Below are 18,973 nucleotides of genomic sequence, written 5' to 3'. Positions count from 1 at the left end.
CAGCAATCCCACTCCTGGGTATGTATCTGGAAAAAATGAAAACTCTAATTTGAAAAGATACATACAATGTTCACAGCTGCACTATTTACAATAACCAAGATAAAGAAACAACCCAAGTGCCCATCAACAGATGAGTGGCTTAAGAAGATGTGGTATACATATACAATGGAATATCGCTCAGCCATTAAAACAATGAAATGTTGCCATTTGCAGCAACATGGATGGACCTAGAGAATATTATGCTTAGTGAATTAAGTTAGACAGAGAAAGACAAATACTATATATCACTTACATGTGTAATCTAAAAAATAATACAAATGAATGTATATACAAAATAAAAACAGACTCACAGCCATAGAAAACAAGCTTATGGTTACCAAAGAGGAGAGGTGCGGGGAAGGACAAATTCGGAGAACAGGATTAACAGATAAAACTATTATACATGAAATAGATTAAAAAAACCCAAGGATTTACTGTATAGCACAGGGAATTATACCCAATATCTTGTAATAACCTACAATATAATCTGCAAAACTACTGAGTCACTATGCTGTACACCTGAAACTAACACAATATTGTAAATGAACTATACTTCAATAAAAAAAGATCCATCCATCCATGTTGCCCTGTGTTGATTTAATTTTTTGTCTCTGACCTGCTACAGAATAGTCTATGGTTTCCACTCACCCCAAATGATTTATCCACTCCTCCATAATGAAGATCCAGATTTTTTCCAACTCTTCACCACAAATGATACTTCAGTGAGCATCCTCAAATGCTATCCCTCACGGTGCTAGCAAGAAATTCCTGGACATAAATCCAGGAGCAGAACTGGTAGATCATAGGGTATGTTTAGCAACTGGAATAGACTGCTCTCCAGAATGGCTGCTCTAGTTCACACTCCTACTAGCAGTGCAGAGGGAGATCCCTGCTTGTTATCCTGTCTAAATTCTGCCAACCTAAAAGGTGTAAATTTACAACTCATTGCTGTTCTAATTTATATTTCTCTATTAACGATTTGGGACATTTCTTCATATACTAGTTCTTTCTGTTTCCTTTCCTACAAATTGCCTGTTCATAATCTTTGCTCATTTTGCAATTGATTTTGAGTTTTTTTCTTATTAATTTCGAGGAATTCCTTGCTTATTCTAGTTACTTGCTATTTTGTAACATTCCAAATAACTTCTCTAAATCTGTCACCTGGTCTTTGTCCTTGCTGTCCTTCATGAACAGAAGTCATATTTTGATGTAATTCAATTAATTTTTTTTTTGCCTTATGGTCTGTGCCTTTGAAGTTTTGTTGAAAAAAATCCCATCCCATCTCTGGTTCTCAAAGATTTTTATTTTGTATTTTTGTCTATTGACTTTATGGGCTTACATTTCTATTGCCTTTTGTAAAAAAAATCCAATTGCTTAAATAACCTTATTCTTCTAACATTATGAGTGAAACAAGCTTTGGAGGGCAAATCCAAGAAATTGACTGTTGCTGACATCCATTGCTTCTATGAAAAGTATGTGATCTGAGTTCCAAAACACCAAGCTGGAAGTAAACTTTTGGAATAGATCCTATTTATGCACTGAGGGGTGCCAGGATATTTATGAAAAGCAACTCTAAGGTAACAATACTGCTCTGGCCATGGTTGTTGGCCTCAGTACCATAACATTATAATTGTAGTGTTAATCTGATTATAAATGACCCTGAGCAGTGCTGCTTAAAGCACTGCCCTCAAATCAACTGCATCACATTTACTTAAATGTACTTATTAAAAATACAGATTTCAGTGTCAAAACCCATAGAATGTACAACACGAAGAGTGAGCCCTAACATAAACTATGGAGTTTGGTTGATAATAATGTGTCAATGTTGGTTCATTAATTGTAATAAAAGAGCCACATTGATGTGGGATGTTGATGGTGGGGAGGCTATGTATATGGGGAAAGCGGTGTGTGGGAACTCAGATTTTTGCTTGATTTTGCTGTAATCCTTAAACTGCTTTTAAAAAAAAAATTATTAATTAAAAAAGAAGACTCCTTAGAGCTGTTCCTTAGAACTACTAAAGCCATAATTTCATTTTTCATTAGCATCCCAGGTAAATATTATTCTCATAGAAGTTTGATAGCTACTACCTGAAATGTATCTTTTAATAATAATAATAAAAAGGTTTGTTACCTGGTGGGTGTGAATTAGCTGGTGAGGGAAGGGATCAGTTTAGAGTGTACCAGGAGAGAGAGCCAGAGATAAATGGGTTTTGAATAATGAGGGAGGAGTCCTCCCAGTTTATTTTAGCTTCTAATAAAGATTTTATTACTTATGTTTGTTTGACATATGGATTTTATTTGCCATGTATATGGTAAGGAAAATAAAGATGTGTTCTGACCAAAACACAGGCACATACTAGCCTAGTAGCACTAAACTTTTATCACCCTATGTAAGAACTGAAGTGATTGTATTCCCCTACATTCAGGGGATTCTTGTCTTTACTGCTTTTTCTGCCTGCGTGGACTCCCTTCCCTCTATCACTTCTGAAGGACACTTCTCACAGACATTTTTAAGGCCTTGAGTTTGGCTCTCATCTGTCCAGCAGTGCACTGAAGGAATTTTCCGCCAGGTTGAAATTGGGTAACATTGTAATGAGTGAGTCTTATTTCTATCAGGGGATCATGGGGTCTCCTTGGTGACTGTCACTGAATTTACAGACCTGGCTATATGGTTTGAGCTCTTTGAGTAGTAAATATAATGGAATACCTCCTCCCCCATCCCACCCCTGATCATCCTCAGATACGAGTACATGCAGGAAGATTACAAAAAACAAAGCAAAATTTCCCACAAAACCTCCAACCAACCAACCCTCACCAGTCGTATTGAAAATATTTGTAAAATTACCAGATGAAAAACGTCATATTTAAACATGTGGAGGGAACAATTTCTAGATCTTAATGAGGTCCCCATTATGATGCAGAGTTGCTAAGAACAAAGGGAGACCGTGGTGCAGTGGTTAGGGTGTGGGCTCTGTACCGCATGAACCATGGCATACAAACAAGCTCTATATATGTGTTTGTCAAGTAAAATCAAAGCTCTCAAAATAAAAACAGTTTTCATAGGTGTCAGACATTGTGACAGTTTACATACACTATCTCATTTTCACAAAATGAGGCAGGTTCTATTAACGTCCTTACAGATGAGCACACTGAGGCTTAGAGAGGTTTGCCCGAGTTCACAGAGACAGCAGCTGCCACAAATCGATTTCCCAGGGCTGGCAGAAAGCCCTGCTTCCAAAAATAACAGCAACTGAACTGTATCAGAGATGATTATTTAGCCTATTACAGAATGAAACTTGACTATTTTCATGGGTTACCTACTGATTTCTAATTATAAAAATTCAAACTGATGAGATGATCTTTATTTCCCCTCTCTGTGGCTTAGCTTTCTCATCTGTAAAACGAGGGCACTGGGTGAAGACATTGGTCCTCAGCCCTGGCTGTATATGAGAACCGCCTGAGGAGTTCTCACACCTGGATCCACCTCATGCCAACTGAATTAGAATCTCTGCAGTGGCGCCCAAGCACTGGAATCTATTTTTAAGCTCCCCGGCTGACTGTAAAGAGCCAAGTGATTTCTGGCTCTACAAGTCCTCACTCTGTGATTATATTTCAACATTTCTTTAGCTTGACCCTGTCCCCCACCACACCCCAGTACAGATGAGAGGAGACAGTTGGCCATTCACCCAACATCTGAAGAGTTATTAAGCCCACCACTAAGACTTCTTTTCAGTTGGATTAAAAAAAAAAAGAAAGAAAAAACAAAAAACCAAACAGTCACCCATGCTTTTAGAGGATTTTCCTGAAAAAGAAACTTCAAGACAGTGTCATCTGGTAATCTGCTACCATGTACTGATCTACATAGCATCTTTGAACCCCCTTTACCAAGGTCAGGAAAGGGTTTTCTTATTTTTTCTTTTTTAAATGGGTGAACTGGAAACAAAGCTCCCAGAGCCCAGACAATTGCACTTCTCCTGTCTGGACAGAGAACGTCTGGTTCATTTTGTTTGTTGGCATTGGCACCAAAAGGCCAGCCCCTGGTGAGAAGCTATCAGGTGAGCAGATGGAATTTGCTCATGTGACTTCTTCTGGGCTTGTCACCTTCTCTGGGACAAGGGACAGTGTTTTAGATTTTCTTTGGAGAAGCTGCCCCTTGTAAGGGCTCCGGATCGGAGCCCTCCTTTCAGTGAGCACTGCAGCTTCACCCACTGCCGCGAGGGGCTGTGTCCGGCTTCTCTCCAGCAACCGGCCTGCCTAGTGGTTCTGTCAGAACATGTGTTGGGGTGGCTGACACTAACACCACAACTGCGTTTCTCCCTGGTTGAATTCTGCCCTTCAGATCTCTTGACAACATCGTCACTCTCGCTCTTGTGGGCTTGACAGCGCACTGACTTGCAGACAGCATCGCGTGGCAGTTGTCAGAATTCACATTTCGTCTCCTGGTTATTCCAGACACATCATCAAAGGTGACGTGGTGAAGTTAAGTTAGGGAGATGATATCTACTCAGGCCAAACCGATTTTTCCCCACCCAATCTGAGGCTGAGATTACGTGTGCAGCAAAGCAGGAAGCAAAAGTCAATGAAATGCATAAATACAGCACTTGCTGAGGATCAGCTGGCTGGCTGACTGGAAAGACATTGTTCAAGGGTGATAACAGTGGCGGTACAATGGACTTTTCCCCAAAACGGTTTCTGGAGTTTAGATTTTCAATAGGCTGCTCTAAAACGAATGCTTTAGCAATAAGTGAGAACTCCCCACCTCTCTATTCTGACTTGTCCCTGTCCACAACATATCTATTGCATTTTTTTCATTTCTTCACAGTTGTGTTCTCCTTTGTTTATTTAATACTAACAGACTCACTGATGTTTTTCTACAAGCTGATTTTTTTAAAGCCTCTCAGCAGATGAAACCTTGCGTGTCAAATTGTCCTTGGGAAGCAGTCTCTGCTTATTATAGCATCATCGTTCACTGGTGCTGGAGTGAGGCAGCTGTCAGCGACGGCATGCACTCACAGAGGTGGTACCAACAAAGTGACCTGGTGAAGCCATGTCTACGAGGACGGGACTGGAACTCAGAAATATAACCTAGTGCCTATAACACTACATGTTCTCCCCAAAGAGACTGAGGGCAAACCTTGCCCCAATCATTCTGGAACTCTCAGTGTTTATCACGAGGCTTGGCACACACGAGGTGTGGAGGAAATGTTTGATGAGCTGACTGCTGTGGTTTTGCCCATTGCTTGGCACACAGCAAGCACAGAGTACATTTTTGTGCCTGTTGAAATAAGGCCTAAAGAGGTACACTGATTTGCTGAGTGGCAGAGTTACAGTATATTGTTCCAACATGCCGTTCTCTGATTCTTTAAAAATATGTATCTATGTGTAACATGCAGGCAAATTTATTTCCTTTGCAATCCATGAAGTAAGAGACAAACTGCTTCGTGTGCAGGGAACATGTTAAATGGGACATTTACTTACACCATTCTTTCATGGAATTGATTCAATAAAAGTAACAATAACAAGTGCTTAAATTTATTAAGCATTTACTATGTGCTGAGAACTATAATACTGGATATAACAGATAAAGAAGACATAGTCCTTGCTCTCAAGAAACTTAGAGTAAAAAATGTAATTTGCGGGGTTTTTTTGGCGGGGGGGTGGTCATATTTTGTAAAGCACTAATAGAACACCTATTTCTGCAAGTAATCTCAACATTTATTTATCTCAGCAGTATCCACTTGGCACTGTGTCCTTACCTCCCCTACCAGACGTTAAAAACAGAAGATGTGATACACACACACTCACACACAACGGAATACTATTCAATGATAAAAAAGAACGAAATTTTGCCATTTGCAGCAACATGGATGGACTTGAAGGGCATTATGCTAATAATAATAAGTCAGAGAAATGTCAGACAGAGAAAGACAAATACTGTATGATATCACTTATATGTAGAATCTGAAAAATACAACAAACTAGTGAAAATAACAAAAAAGCAGACATATGTAGAGAACTAGTGGTTACCATCAGAGAGAGGGAGGGGGGAGGGGAAATGTAAGACTGGGGGACTGGAAGGTACAAACTGTTAAGTATAAAATAGGCTACATGGATATACTGTACAACACGGAGAACATAGCCAATATTTTATAATAACTATAAATGGAGTATAACCTTTAAAACTTGTGAATCACTGTATTGTATATCTTTATATAATATTGTACAGCAACTATATTTCAATAAAAAAATCAGAACCCCCCCAAAAAAACCCAGCCGTTTCTCCTTTGCCAGGGGCAAGTGAAGTGACAAGTTACATTTTCAGTGTGTTCTTCGACCTCACAATGGAATCAGTGAGCATGCAGCAAGAATGTAAACATCACTTGCCAAAAAATTTCATGTACACTAAAAAAACAAGTCTGAGTAGGGACACTGAGCCCCAAGGAGATTTAACTAGAATGAAAGTCAAGAACACTAATGTTTCATTTGGTACCTGTGCTTCTCCAGATAGAGGATGTGGAAAAACACCAGAGACTCCAGCATGAATAAGAGGAAAGCTAGAGGGGTTCCTTGTTAGGAAACTAGATAAACAGGAAGCAACTAAACTACTGGAGAATATTTATGGGGGAGAAAAAATTTTCAGAGGTATATTTGTGGCCTAGAAGTGTAAATATGTAGATAAGAATACTAGAGATAAGAGATGTCATGAACTGAGATGGGGAAGACCGTGGGGGAAGGAGGCTTTGTGGGAAAGATAAGGAGCTCAGTTTGGGAAAGTTTGTTAAGTTTGAGAAGCTAATTTAGATATTAAAAAAGGGTGTCAAGTAGGCAGTTGGGTATATGAGACCAGAGTTCATTGGAGAGGTGGGAGGTGGATTAAATTTGGGAGTCATTAGGGTACAGCAGTCATTTAAAGTCACGGGAATAAGGACACAGACCTACTAGAGAGTGGACTTGAGGACGTGGGGAGGGCGAAGGGTAAGCTGTGACAAAGTGAGAGAGTGGCATGACATATATACACTACCAAACGTAAAATAGACAGCTAGTGGGAAGCAGCCGCATAGCACAGGGAGATCAGCTCGGTGCTTTGTGACGACCTAGAGGGGTGGGATAGGAGGGTGGGAGGGAGGGAGACGCAAGAGGGAGGAGATATGGGAACGTATGTGTGACTGATTCACTTTGTTGTAAAGCGGAAACTAGCACACCATTGTAAAGCAATTATACTCCAATGAAGATGTTAAAAATAAATAAAGTCATAGCAGAGATGAGATAACCTGGGATATGAACATAGATAGAGTGGAGAGATAGTGAGGAATCAGCAAAGGAGACTTGAGCTCAAAGAGCCCCACAGAGGCAAGAGGAAATCTAGACAAGGTCAGCTACTGGAAGCCAGCTAAAGACAGACCTTCAGATGGGGCCAGCAGTCAGTTGTGAAAGGTTGCTGATAAGTCAATACAAGGATTGATAATCGACCATGAAATTTAACAATTAGGAGACTGGGGGTGACCTTCATAAGACAGTGTCTGTGAAGTGCTGGGGGTGAGAACTTGAATGGAGTGAGCTTATAAAAGAGTGAGAGGAGAGGAATTAGAAGCTCCAAGTATATAAAACAACTCTATGAGCACTAAGGTCTGCTCCAACTGAGACTGACGTGAGCCCTTCTGAAAAAGTGTCAAGATGTATGCCATTTTTTAGAGGTACACTCTGAGATGCTTTGATGACCAAGGGAGCTTTGTTCAAATCCCAGTGGGAAACAGACAATTCACTATGGCCTTATTAAAGCTTTAATTCAAAGCACTTGAAGATACTTTCTTTCCTACGCTTCCTGATCTTACCTCACTAGGTTTTTATAAAGTTAGAGTCAAGTAAGAGGATGAGCTTTAAATCAAGGCTTTCCCCCATTCTCAAGTGTATTAAACTTTTGATTGAATAATATTATCTAAAAGCTACCAAATGAAAATAAGACTATACTCTTACTTGCACAGGGCTGACTACTCAAGTGGAAAGCATTCGAATCAGCATCCATAAAGAATTGATTACATCATGTTGTGTTATTACACAACAAAAAGAACTTGAAATTTCAAGTAAAATGATTTGTGTTTGAGTCCTGGATCCATTCCTTCCTAGCTGTGAAAATTTACACAAAATATTTAACTTTCATGGGCCTCGGGTTTTGACGTGTAAAACTAGGATGATGGGGATGATGGTAACTACTTCACAGGATTATTCCAAAGACCAATTAAATGTCATATGGGGGAAATGATTAGCAATAAGCCTGTATCAATATCACTGATTATAAATTGCTTCTACATCTATGCTTTTGGTGGATTCTCCCAACCCTACAGAGGAGGCAGAGCTGAGTATTATCGTTCCCATTTTAAAGAAAGTGAAGCTGAGGCTCTGAGATGTTAAGAGACTTGTTCAAAGTCACATGACTAATCAGTGCCAGAGTTGAGGCCAGAAGAAAAGTTTGTGTCTGTGATCTGGGGCCTTGTTCACTGTCCAGGTGTCCACATGGACATCACATAGTATGGGAATCTAGTGGGGCAAGGAGCCTCCTCTGCATGGGACAGAGTTTCTAAATCTGACTCATTCTCCTCTTGGTGGTGTGCACGAGTGGGGCTGTGACAGCAGGTTCAGTGGGGAGGTACACGGCTGAGGGAGAAACACCTAGGCATCCTGGACCTCCCTCCCCTTGACGTTTATCCTTCCCTTCTCCTAGTCACCCCTGCAGTGCTAACAAGTCCCTAAAAGAGCCTTTAGTGTATTCATTGCTCTGAGGGTAGAAGCTATTACGACTCTCAGAACATCCTTAAAGGACGCCTCTGAAGGTGTCCCTTGAATTGGAATATTTTACAGCTGGAAGAAACCTCAGATGCCATTTAGGTGAGTCTGCATTTTACAGAGAAGGAAGCTGAATTCCGGGACTATTAAGATATGAATGCAAGGCTCCTCGGGTCACATCACACCAGCTCTGGGCAGTGCACACTCTTTCCACAGACCACACTGCCGCCCTCAATGAGGCTGTGGCACGGCATGGTACCTTAACTCAAAATCTTGAAGCATTTCTCAATTAGTTATTTAAGTAAAATGAATTTATTCTAACTCCCCCTATTACAGCATTTAAGAGCTTAAACCACTTAATAAATAAGTGGCAGCTGGAGTCACCTCTTGATGGATAATCATGCTTTCTCATTTGAAGTTAAAGTGCTAGAAGACAAAGTGACTTTAAAACTGCTCAGGAGAGGCCCCAATTATCTGATAAGCAATTCCAAAGACCATACACATAAACGCAGAAACAGACCTCTTTATGAATGGTGTCTGACAAGGAAAGAGGTATTTGTGGCATAGGAGCTCTTGGAAATGTAATTATTTATCCTTTCACAATTAATGAAAGAAACTGAAAATGAAGCTTTCATTTCAAATCCTTTTTATCTGGATGAAACTTTAATTTTACATAATGAAATTGACTTCACAGTTCAGTGTGTTAAAATATGCACTTAAGCAGCATATCAAGGTTAAATGCCGACTGTTGTCGGCTCATTTAGAAATCATGCTGCCCAACGCCCAAAACAAGAGTGAACACCTGTCTGTCTGCTACTAGCCCCAGATCCAGGGACAGCACACAGCCTGCAGGGCTGGCTCCCCAAATGCAGGGGATGCAGTTGAGCTTTCTCGCATATGCCGACTCCCGTATAAAGTTAGTTGGATATTTAGAGTTTTCACTCCTCTTTGTTTTTCAGTGGAGCTGTTTTTTGTTGTTTTTTTGTTTGTCAGAGCGCCATAGATGATTAACTTTCTCTCTTATAGAAGTCTGCCCTAAGACAACACTTGCATCATCAAAGTTGTTGCTTTCAGTTTGGTGAAACAATGTTAAAACTCCTTTATTCAGATTTTGCCATTTCACAATTTATGATAAATTTCAGCTTAGATCTCTTTCAAATTATATTTACACTCTTGGAAAAGGAGGACCTTATGAAATGCTGTGGGAGGTGTGGTATGGGAACATGAAAATGGGATCGAGGTGAATTCATTGGACATTTATCTTAAGAGACAGAGGTGGAGATGTTCATCTGTGGATCTCCCCGTTTTCCCTTTGAATAGCACCTTTGTGACAGTTAATTTATGGCTCTGGAGCATCCTATGGAGCACCTTTCACCCTAAGACTCTGTAAGTGGAGTAAAGGCAACAATTAGAGCTGCATTCCCTTCCCTTCTCTGATATAGGCTGTAACAGTGATTCTTGTTTTGACCATTGGGGTGGTTGCTGGGAAAGACTTATGGATCTAAGCAATATCTTATTGTACTGAACTCATTTGGTGGCTTTTCTAGATATACAGGGCAATTGTATTATTAGATTACAAAAGCCACATTAAGGAGAAATGATAATGAGACCTTTCAGGACAAACTTCTTCGAACTGGGGGCATATGCCACATTTGCAGGTTTATTCTTTCTATAATGGTCCTGCTACTTGTTATAAGATGTAGGTTGTTAGGATGATTGCCAGGCCATAAAACTGGAAGACTGTAAAAGATACTACAGTGTGTGTGGTGATATAACCTATATCATAACCTATTTCCTCTTCTGTGTCAAAGCTTGAGTTATGGTATTATCTGCTTCCATGATACCAGAAGGCATCACGTAGTTTATAAAATCTTCCAAAATTCCATGAGCTAGATTTGCTTCTTGTTTCACTGCATTGCCCTGGAACCCAAAGGAGGCCTTAACTATCAAAGGACATCACGTTAGTTTTATCAGTAAAAAAAAAAAATTGATAGTGAAAAACAATGTTTCAATAAGGGAAAATTTATATTAACGTAGCCATGCAAAGTACCTATATAAAACCAACTTCATAATTACAACTTATTCTTACAGATCCTCAGGGAAGTGAAATCTGAGAGAACAATGATGTATTTAGTTTTGGTTACTGCATGCACTTCAAAGCCATTAAACTACTGGTTAGTGAAACTATGTTCATACACAAACATAAAAACAAACCACTGATTGGTTTTCCCTCAAACAACCTAAGTTTTTGCAAGTTTTAACAATGAACAAGTGTTTAAATAATAACAAACAATAACGGCTACTCTCTACAACAACTGTAAATCTACCGTTTCTCAGAAACATGCAGGTTTAATTACATTTTATACAAGGCTTAGAAAACCTTGCTCTGATTTTTACAAGACCCTATTGTTTACGGATCAGAACTGCCCGGGTAATAGAACTGTTGATACATTCTCAGAGTTCCAGGAAAAGGAATTTCAATTGTGAAATAAAAATGTGGTAGAATTGAAATGTTTCATCAATATGGCCTGGTGTTCTCTGCTGCTTTATTATATCTATCTGATTTGATACAGAAGAACTGCTACTGATTTTAGTCCTTTAGAACCAGATGGAAGAAACTCTAGAATACATCCAAATATGATACGTTCAAATGGAGAAGATGATGAACACAGAAAAAATTATTCACAGATAGTCCCTAAACCTTATATTGGCCTATTTTAATCTTCTTTCCCATTAATGCCTTTACAAGGTGTTTCCAATATATCATTGAGTAGAAAATGATGCTTTCTTTAATAAAGACCTAGACAGAAGGGATCAGACATCCACATTTAACTGAATCAACTGGTAGAAAAGACCCATCTTGGAAACTGTTGATTATTTTTCTATAATCCTGCCTGTTCCATCCTGAAGTATGAATTCAGGAGAATTCTCAGTTATATGTGTGATTGTGAGTTAGAATTCTCAGTGGCCAAGTGAAAACATTCCTGGCTTTGTTATTTTTTTCTTCTGAATTTTCTTCTTCTTTTATGTGGTCAAAGGATATCTGGAAAGTTAAAGGTTCTCAATATAACTTTGAATTGTACAGTGAATAAATAGAATTCTGGGTGGTGGTGAGAATCAAGCATTTGCAGAACAAAGTAGTTTTCTTTAATTCATTCTCTAGGGAAAGGTAATTTATTCTAATATTGAGCTATCTCTACTATTAAATTTGAAGTGAAGTTAACAGGACAGAGACCGGTCTGTGTACATCCAACAAGACACAAAGACAATAGCCAAGGGCACCAAATTAATGAGTGCATGTGAAAGCACTTTAAACCTGCAACATGCTTTATAAGTGTAATCAGCATCTAGAAAAGGCAACTCAGAGGGAGGTAGTCATGTTTTTAGGAAGTTCAGCACTATTCCCCTATGAAAGGATTATTTTTGTGTTTAAAATATTTTTGATAGACCCAAGTAAACTAATATGTATTCTGTCTATAAATCAGAGGAATAAAGGGCTTGCGGGTGACTGCTCCTCTCCCGGACTTCTCTATTCATCTCTTTATAGTTCACGGCTTATGAGCATAAATTGTGATGTTCTAAGTATAAAGCTTGCTACACTATCATTACATGTGACATTCACGTAGATACTAATGTATGCTTATATTTGAGGCATATTGAGGCAGTGAAGAGTTTTTCAAGTAAATACTACTTGAAATAAACTAAATTTCATAATTCAAAGATGGATTTAGTTCTTAATTAGGAATAAAAGCTAGAAGAAGGAGCCACTCAGTTGAAGGTGCTGATACAAGTCCAAAGTATTAAAGATAACATAAAGACAAAACAATTTAATGAACCTAAGGCTTTAACAAAACAGAGACAGTAAAATTCTATCCCAAGAAATTGGTTTAGAAATGTGGAAAGAAAATTAAAAGATTTATCTTGAATAATGACTTGCTAGCTCTTACTGGCACACTAGAATATTCATGTGTCATTCACTAGTCAATGTCCTATTTTCTATCCTAGTTTGTGTGTGTGTTACAGAAGGCATTTTCTTTTTGAAGAGAAATTTGAGGACTTTTGATTACCCAGATAACACATTTTAAAATTCAGCTAACGAGGTAAACACTGAAATATCTAACTGTAACTATTTGTGGTCAGTATCTCTACCTCTTTCTGAGAGGTTGAGTCTGAATTCAACTATATTGATGGTGAGCAGTTTAACAAAGACGCTTATAGATGATTCTCAAAGCCTCCCCAGGCATTTATTTCAAGCTGGAAAATAGCTGAATACGTGGCGAGAAAGCATTTGCTGTTTGGCCAAGTAGGGCCTCCCCACACCCACCCCCCAAAAAAGTTGTTGTTTCATAGCCATGGACTCAGAGAGCCTCAGAAAGGTAAACATAAAAATACACTATTTTAATTGTGTAAATGTCTTGAGTCTAGGAAAAGTCTGTGAACTAGACACCATTAAAAGATGCAGTATCTGCTAGTACCAAACTCCCAATCCATCTTCCCCCAACCCTCCTCCCCCTTGGCAAACAAGGTCCTACTGTATAGCACAGGGAACTATATTCAACATCCCGCAATAAACCATAACGGAAAAGAATATGAAAAAGAATGCAGATATATGTATAACTGAATCACTTTGCTGTACAGCAGAAATTAACACAACACTGTAAATCAACTATACTTCAACTTTTTAAAATGCAGCAAATTAGACCCAGAGGGGATGCACTGCTACCAGACGGGAAAGAATGCAGAGTGTCATTTTTTGTGTTTGAGGTGTCCAGGTAAGAGCTCCCCAAAGCAATCTTACCTTTGTTTTCTGCCTTCAGTTCCTCTGCCATCAAGCTGTCTTGTCGGTTACCAAGCACGAATGCCAGAAACGAGAGGATGAGGGCATCCAAAATCCCAATGATAGCCAGGATGTAAGCCCAGCGGACTGAACAAGCCCCAAGAGTGTACTTGTCTGTCTTTTCTCCACACATCCGTTTTACTTCATCTGAATCCCAGCCATCAGGGAAAATCATACAGCCAAGCACAAGGCAGGCAGCTTAGAAAGAGAGGAAAAAAAGAGAAAAGGAGTTACATAAATTCCATTTTAGCAAATGTAGCTACTATGTGTCAAATCATTGTCCAAATTCTTGATGTCAAAACCAGCAAATCTTACTGCTGTCCAACCCTGAGTGGTTTTTTCCTGGTTAACTTAATAGCAGCCCAGCACTCTGCAGTGAAAGGGGCTCTGGGAACTCTCTTTTGAGACTGAGCATTATAAGAGAGGCTAAGGTATGCTGATCAATAAGAAAATACTTTAAAAAAAATTGAATTTGAGTGCATTTGTGAGAAGGCTTCCACTGCAAATAGGCCACAGGCAATCCTAACACTGCAAAATGACAATTCAATGCTGGCTCTGAAGAGCTATAACAGCAGCCAGATTGGGGATTAGGATAACGTGGAAAATACCAGAGCATATATTGACTTGGAGTCACAGTAAAAAATAGTTTCATATTGTGACTTCCAACATACACACTAAAAAGTTTCTTGAAACTACACTTACCACATGCAATGCACTCTGATATTTTCTAGTCTATTCTCCGTTCTATTTCAGTTTTTAAAAGGCCGAAAATCATGGTAATGCGGTGTGGCACCACAGAGCTCTTATGGAAATTCAGGAATTTAAGGAGAATACTTATGTTCTACTTCCCAAATATCACCATGTGAATCATATGAATACTTTTAAATAAGAATATGTTAATTTGAAGGCTTTTGTTGCTACTCTCTTTACATTTAATCCAATTATTTGAGGGTAAATGATGACAGTGTTAGGTTACATAGAGCATTCTGAATAGGTAGTTCACTCATTAATTCAACAGCTGCTTATCGAGTGTCTCCTAAGGAGTACCAGACACAGTTCTTGGTGCCATCAAGGGATACAGTCATCAAGAAAAGAGACATGGTTTATGTTATCATAGACTTTATGTTCTGTCAGGAAAGGAGGCAAAAAATGAGTAAGCATGCAAATAAAATAATTCTAAGTTGTAATAAGTAATAGGCAAGAAAGAAACAAAGGGCTCAGAGAAGAGCGGGTGGGACCTTCTTTAGAGAAAGTGATCAGGTAAGGCCTCTTGAGGGGATGACATTTAAGCTAAGGCCAAAAACAGGCAAAGCACTAGACATGTGAAACAGATGGGAAAGATGTTTCAGGCAAGAGCATGTGCAAAGGCCCCAATGTGGGAAAGAGGCTTGGTGTATTTCAGAAGCTACCAGGAGATTAGTGATGGGGGTGGAGAAAGTGATGGTGTTGATGCTGTGAGGCAGGCAGGGGCTATGCATCCCAGCAGGTCATTGTTTCCAGGGCATGTAACTAAAGATGACTTTGATAGCACAACCCAGTTAGAGTTCTGTGACTATCGGAGGCAAACAATCCCTGAAGCTGGCAGGAGCAAGTCCCACATAATTCTTACCTCACTGCAACTTACTGAACAAGCCAGAAGTAGACAACTATTATCTTACTTTTTAACAGGAGGACAGCTCTACAAGACAGGTCTGGAGGAGACAGATACCAAGAGGGGTGACAGGAAGGAAGACTGCCTGGGAGAACTCTGATTTAGGATTCCTCGTTATTTTACAGGATGATAGTTCAAAACTTTGGGTCACACTTAAGTCCTCTCTTTTCTTTGCCCCACATCACAAATGTTGCCATGCTTCTCTTACCTACCTGTGCAGTATCTCCGCATAGGCACTCCTACTTTAAGCCGTCATTATCTCTCAAAAGGAACCCTAACTTCCCTCTGCCTTCTGTTCATCCTCACTGTATTTCACATCACACATTACTGCTCACGCTCAAGATGTCTTGCTGGTTCCCACTGGTATTGAAGAACACTCAGACACTCAGCTAGATATTCAAGGATCCACGGTCCAACCCCTACTTAGTTTCCAGTCCTCTTCCCCTTTATACTCTCCACTTCATGTGGGTTGAAATACACATGATCCCCTGTCCATGCACCAAGTTTTTGGATCTCTGTTTTCTCTTTTGCCTGGAGAATTTGCCACTACTGTCCCTAAATACTCTACTCTTTTTTTTTTTTGGCGGTACGCAGGCCTCTCACTGTTGTGGCCTCTCCCGTTGCGGAGCACAGGCTCCAGACGCGCAGGCTCAGCGGCCATGGCTCACGGGACCAGCCGCCCCGCGGCATGTGGGATCTTCCCGGACCGGGGCACGAACCCATGTCCCCTGCATCGGCAGGCGGACTCTCAACTACTGCGCCACCAGGGAAGCCCAATACTCTACTCTTAAATATCCTTTAACGTTCAGTCAAAAGCAACATTCTCCACAGAGTGAGCCATCTCAAATTCTCCTTGAACTACATTATTGCCCTTCTCTGAACTCACATAGCTGTTGACTGCACTGATCTTAAAGTTCTTACTGTTGTTGTTTTACATGTGTTACAGTTATTTATTTATAAGCATTATCTCAATTATAGACTATAAGCTTTCTGAGGAAAGAATCATCATATTAAGCTAAGTTAAGTCATATTAAGTCATCATATTTATAGCACCTAAAAGAGTGCCTTGTAGATAGTTGGCAATAAAACACTTTTGAATCAGAAACTGAATGAAACAATCAACAAATTATAGCACCTAGACAGTATACTCTAAAATATAGTTTACAGAAGTCAACATCACAACTAGCAAAGGTCACCAATCTAGTTAAATATGGATTCATACTTCGATAACATTTAACACAGGCAATTTTTTTATAACTTGACGACAGATTACAAGTACTTGGGAGATTAGAAAAAAGTGAAGCTGATGATTTGAAAATACTTCAAATTCCCATTCCTTCTGTAGTTTCTAGCATTCAGTACCAACATGCTCTCCAAGGCATTTCTAGTAGTAATCATCTTTGTATTTTAAAAAACATGTGGTTTCCATGAGTGAAAATTCATTTTATTTGGGAAGACCCAGATTTTTAAATCTAAACCATATTTCAGAAAAATCACCTCTAAGGAAGCTATGTTACATGGAATATCTTCTAAAATATTCTCAATGCTTTTTAACATAATTTTTATTTATGACAAAATTACTTAAAAAGGAAAATCAATTTTTTTTTAATGAATGGGAATCATTTGGAGCATGGTAACATAGTTTTACCTAAACTTAATAGATATCACCAAGTGACTCAAGTTCAGGCAGGTTATTGGACATTATAGGACAATTCCACTGGAATAGGATGTTTGTGGAATGCTGACATCAACAAAGACATCTTTTCTCAAAGTCTTTATGCACTGAGGGTAGACTATCTTAAAAATTTTCATTTCTGGAAACTCTGAATTACATACTGGAATAAAAAAAGCAGAGGCAGAATTCACACTCTGAAGCTAAAACTACAGGAGACTATGAATGGCAATTCATTATTCCCTATCTTCAAAGTATATGATTTCCTTAATCAACTTTTAAGTGAAGAATCTGGGAAGATAGAGGATATAATATACCCCATTGTGCTTCATTCTACGCAATGGGTATTTTTGCTGAAAGTAACAAAAATAGAATTTTTGAAGTGCAATTTTTATTTTCAATATGGTCTAAGGGAGTTGGCTGTTCAGAGGAATCTTTTTTTTTTTTTCTTTTGCAGTACGTGGGCCTTTCACTGTTGTGGCCTCTCCCGTTGCCGAGCACAGGTTCCGGACCCGCAGGCTCAGCCGCCATGGCTCACGGGCCCAGCCACTCCGCGGCATGTGGGATCTTCCCCGACCGGGGCACGAACCCGAGTGCCCTGCATCGGCAGGCAGACTCTCAACCACTGAGCCACCAGGGAAGCCCCAGAGGAATCTTAAGATAAAACCTGGGCTGATAACAAGGTCGGGTTTTGGCCTCCCAGGGAAAAAGGTTTAGGTCCCCCACTCACAGGTGTACTCCAGGTGTCCTTCAGGCCAGAAGGCACTGGAATTTGTACTGCATTCTCCACCCCCTTCTTGTTGGCTGTCTCTTAAAGTGAAAGATCTGATCTTTTAAAAAAATTCGTCTGTTTTGAAAATCTGAATGGTTCTGTAGTAGGATAATAAAAAATGAAACTCAACTGCACTTAAAAGATTTCAAAACTTTGTAAGTGAAGTCTGATTAAAATCCAATTTTTAAATAAATAAATCCTATCTTTTTGAAAGTTGTGCTTCTAGATGGCCACTGCATAACAAATTTTATTTTCTGACAATGTATTATCAAATATACATTTTCTTCTCACCCTATCCGAACTTCCCCAACTTGGCTGTTTTATTTTTGAAAGGCAAAGCCCCCTCCCCAAAGTTATAGTGTATTAAAGATTAATTTAAACCATTAAGATAGTTTAGGCTCTGTTGGTTTCTCAGGAAAGGTATGGTTATTACATTCTGCATTAATGCTTGAATGCTATTATAAATTCTGCTTCCTGGCATCCTATTAACCAGAACCTCACTAACCTGCACGATTTGTAGAGCCGCTAGAAACTAACAGCTGTTTGTAATCCTGACTAAGAAGTACCTGCAAGATGCTAGGCTAATGCCTCAGTCAACAAAGGATGAAATAATATTCCTGTTGGCTTTATAATTATTTCTAATTCTTTACAAATTGATCATCCTGTAAGACGCAGCACCACCACTATACTAAACATTAGCGTATACAAGGCACCAGAACATTTGATTAACTTGGACATGCTATTTCCTGACTGGGAGGGATAGTGGAGAATTAGTTCCAACTGGGCTATTATCCAAAAACGGTTTCTTATTAGAATGTCACCTAGAAAATGACTAAGTTACTTGCAGTTATATATTCCTTCATTTCAGCAGCAGGTTTTCCAGAAGTATATCAGAGAACATTCTTGAATATTAAAGAGAAACAAGAGCTCACAAGCTGGAGGTGAGCAGAGAATAATGATGAAAAGAAACCTATGTCCTTACGGAAAGCTGCCATGACATCTTCTAATCTAGAATATACAATCAAGGCACCTTTGTGAGGGCATGACTGTTGACTTCAATTTTAAGCATATTCCAAATGGCTAAGAAGCATTCACATTCTAAAAGGAACCTCTATGTAGAGGCTGCCCACAATGGGTTCTTCTGAAATAGCACACAAACAGCTAGTGGTTCCCTAGAGCCACTAATTGCTCTGGTATTTTTCTTTGCCAAAGAGCTGAATA

The 18,973-nt window shown here is 39.3% G+C and overlaps 1 protein-coding gene across 1 annotated transcript in view; it reads right to left on the bottom strand.

Annotated features, from left to right (window-relative positions):
- The window catches only part of LHFPL3 (LHFPL tetraspan subfamily member 3), a 534,211-nt gene that overhangs the window by 154,309 nt on the left and 360,929 nt on the right, over positions 1-18,973 (bottom strand). The window contains exon 2 of the mRNA XM_032643957.1: positions 13,619-13,855. Coding sequence (XP_032499848.1) covers positions 13,619-13,855 — 237 coding nt within the window. The remainder of the gene's footprint in view (positions 1-13,618; positions 13,856-18,973) is intronic.

Source organism: Phocoena sinus, chromosome 9 (genome assembly GCF_008692025.1).
Source record: "Phocoena sinus isolate mPhoSin1 chromosome 9, mPhoSin1.pri, whole genome shotgun sequence".
NCBI lineage: Eukaryota > Metazoa > Chordata > Mammalia > Artiodactyla > Phocoenidae > Phocoena > Phocoena sinus.
This window is presented reverse-complemented; position numbering and strand designations above follow the sequence as displayed.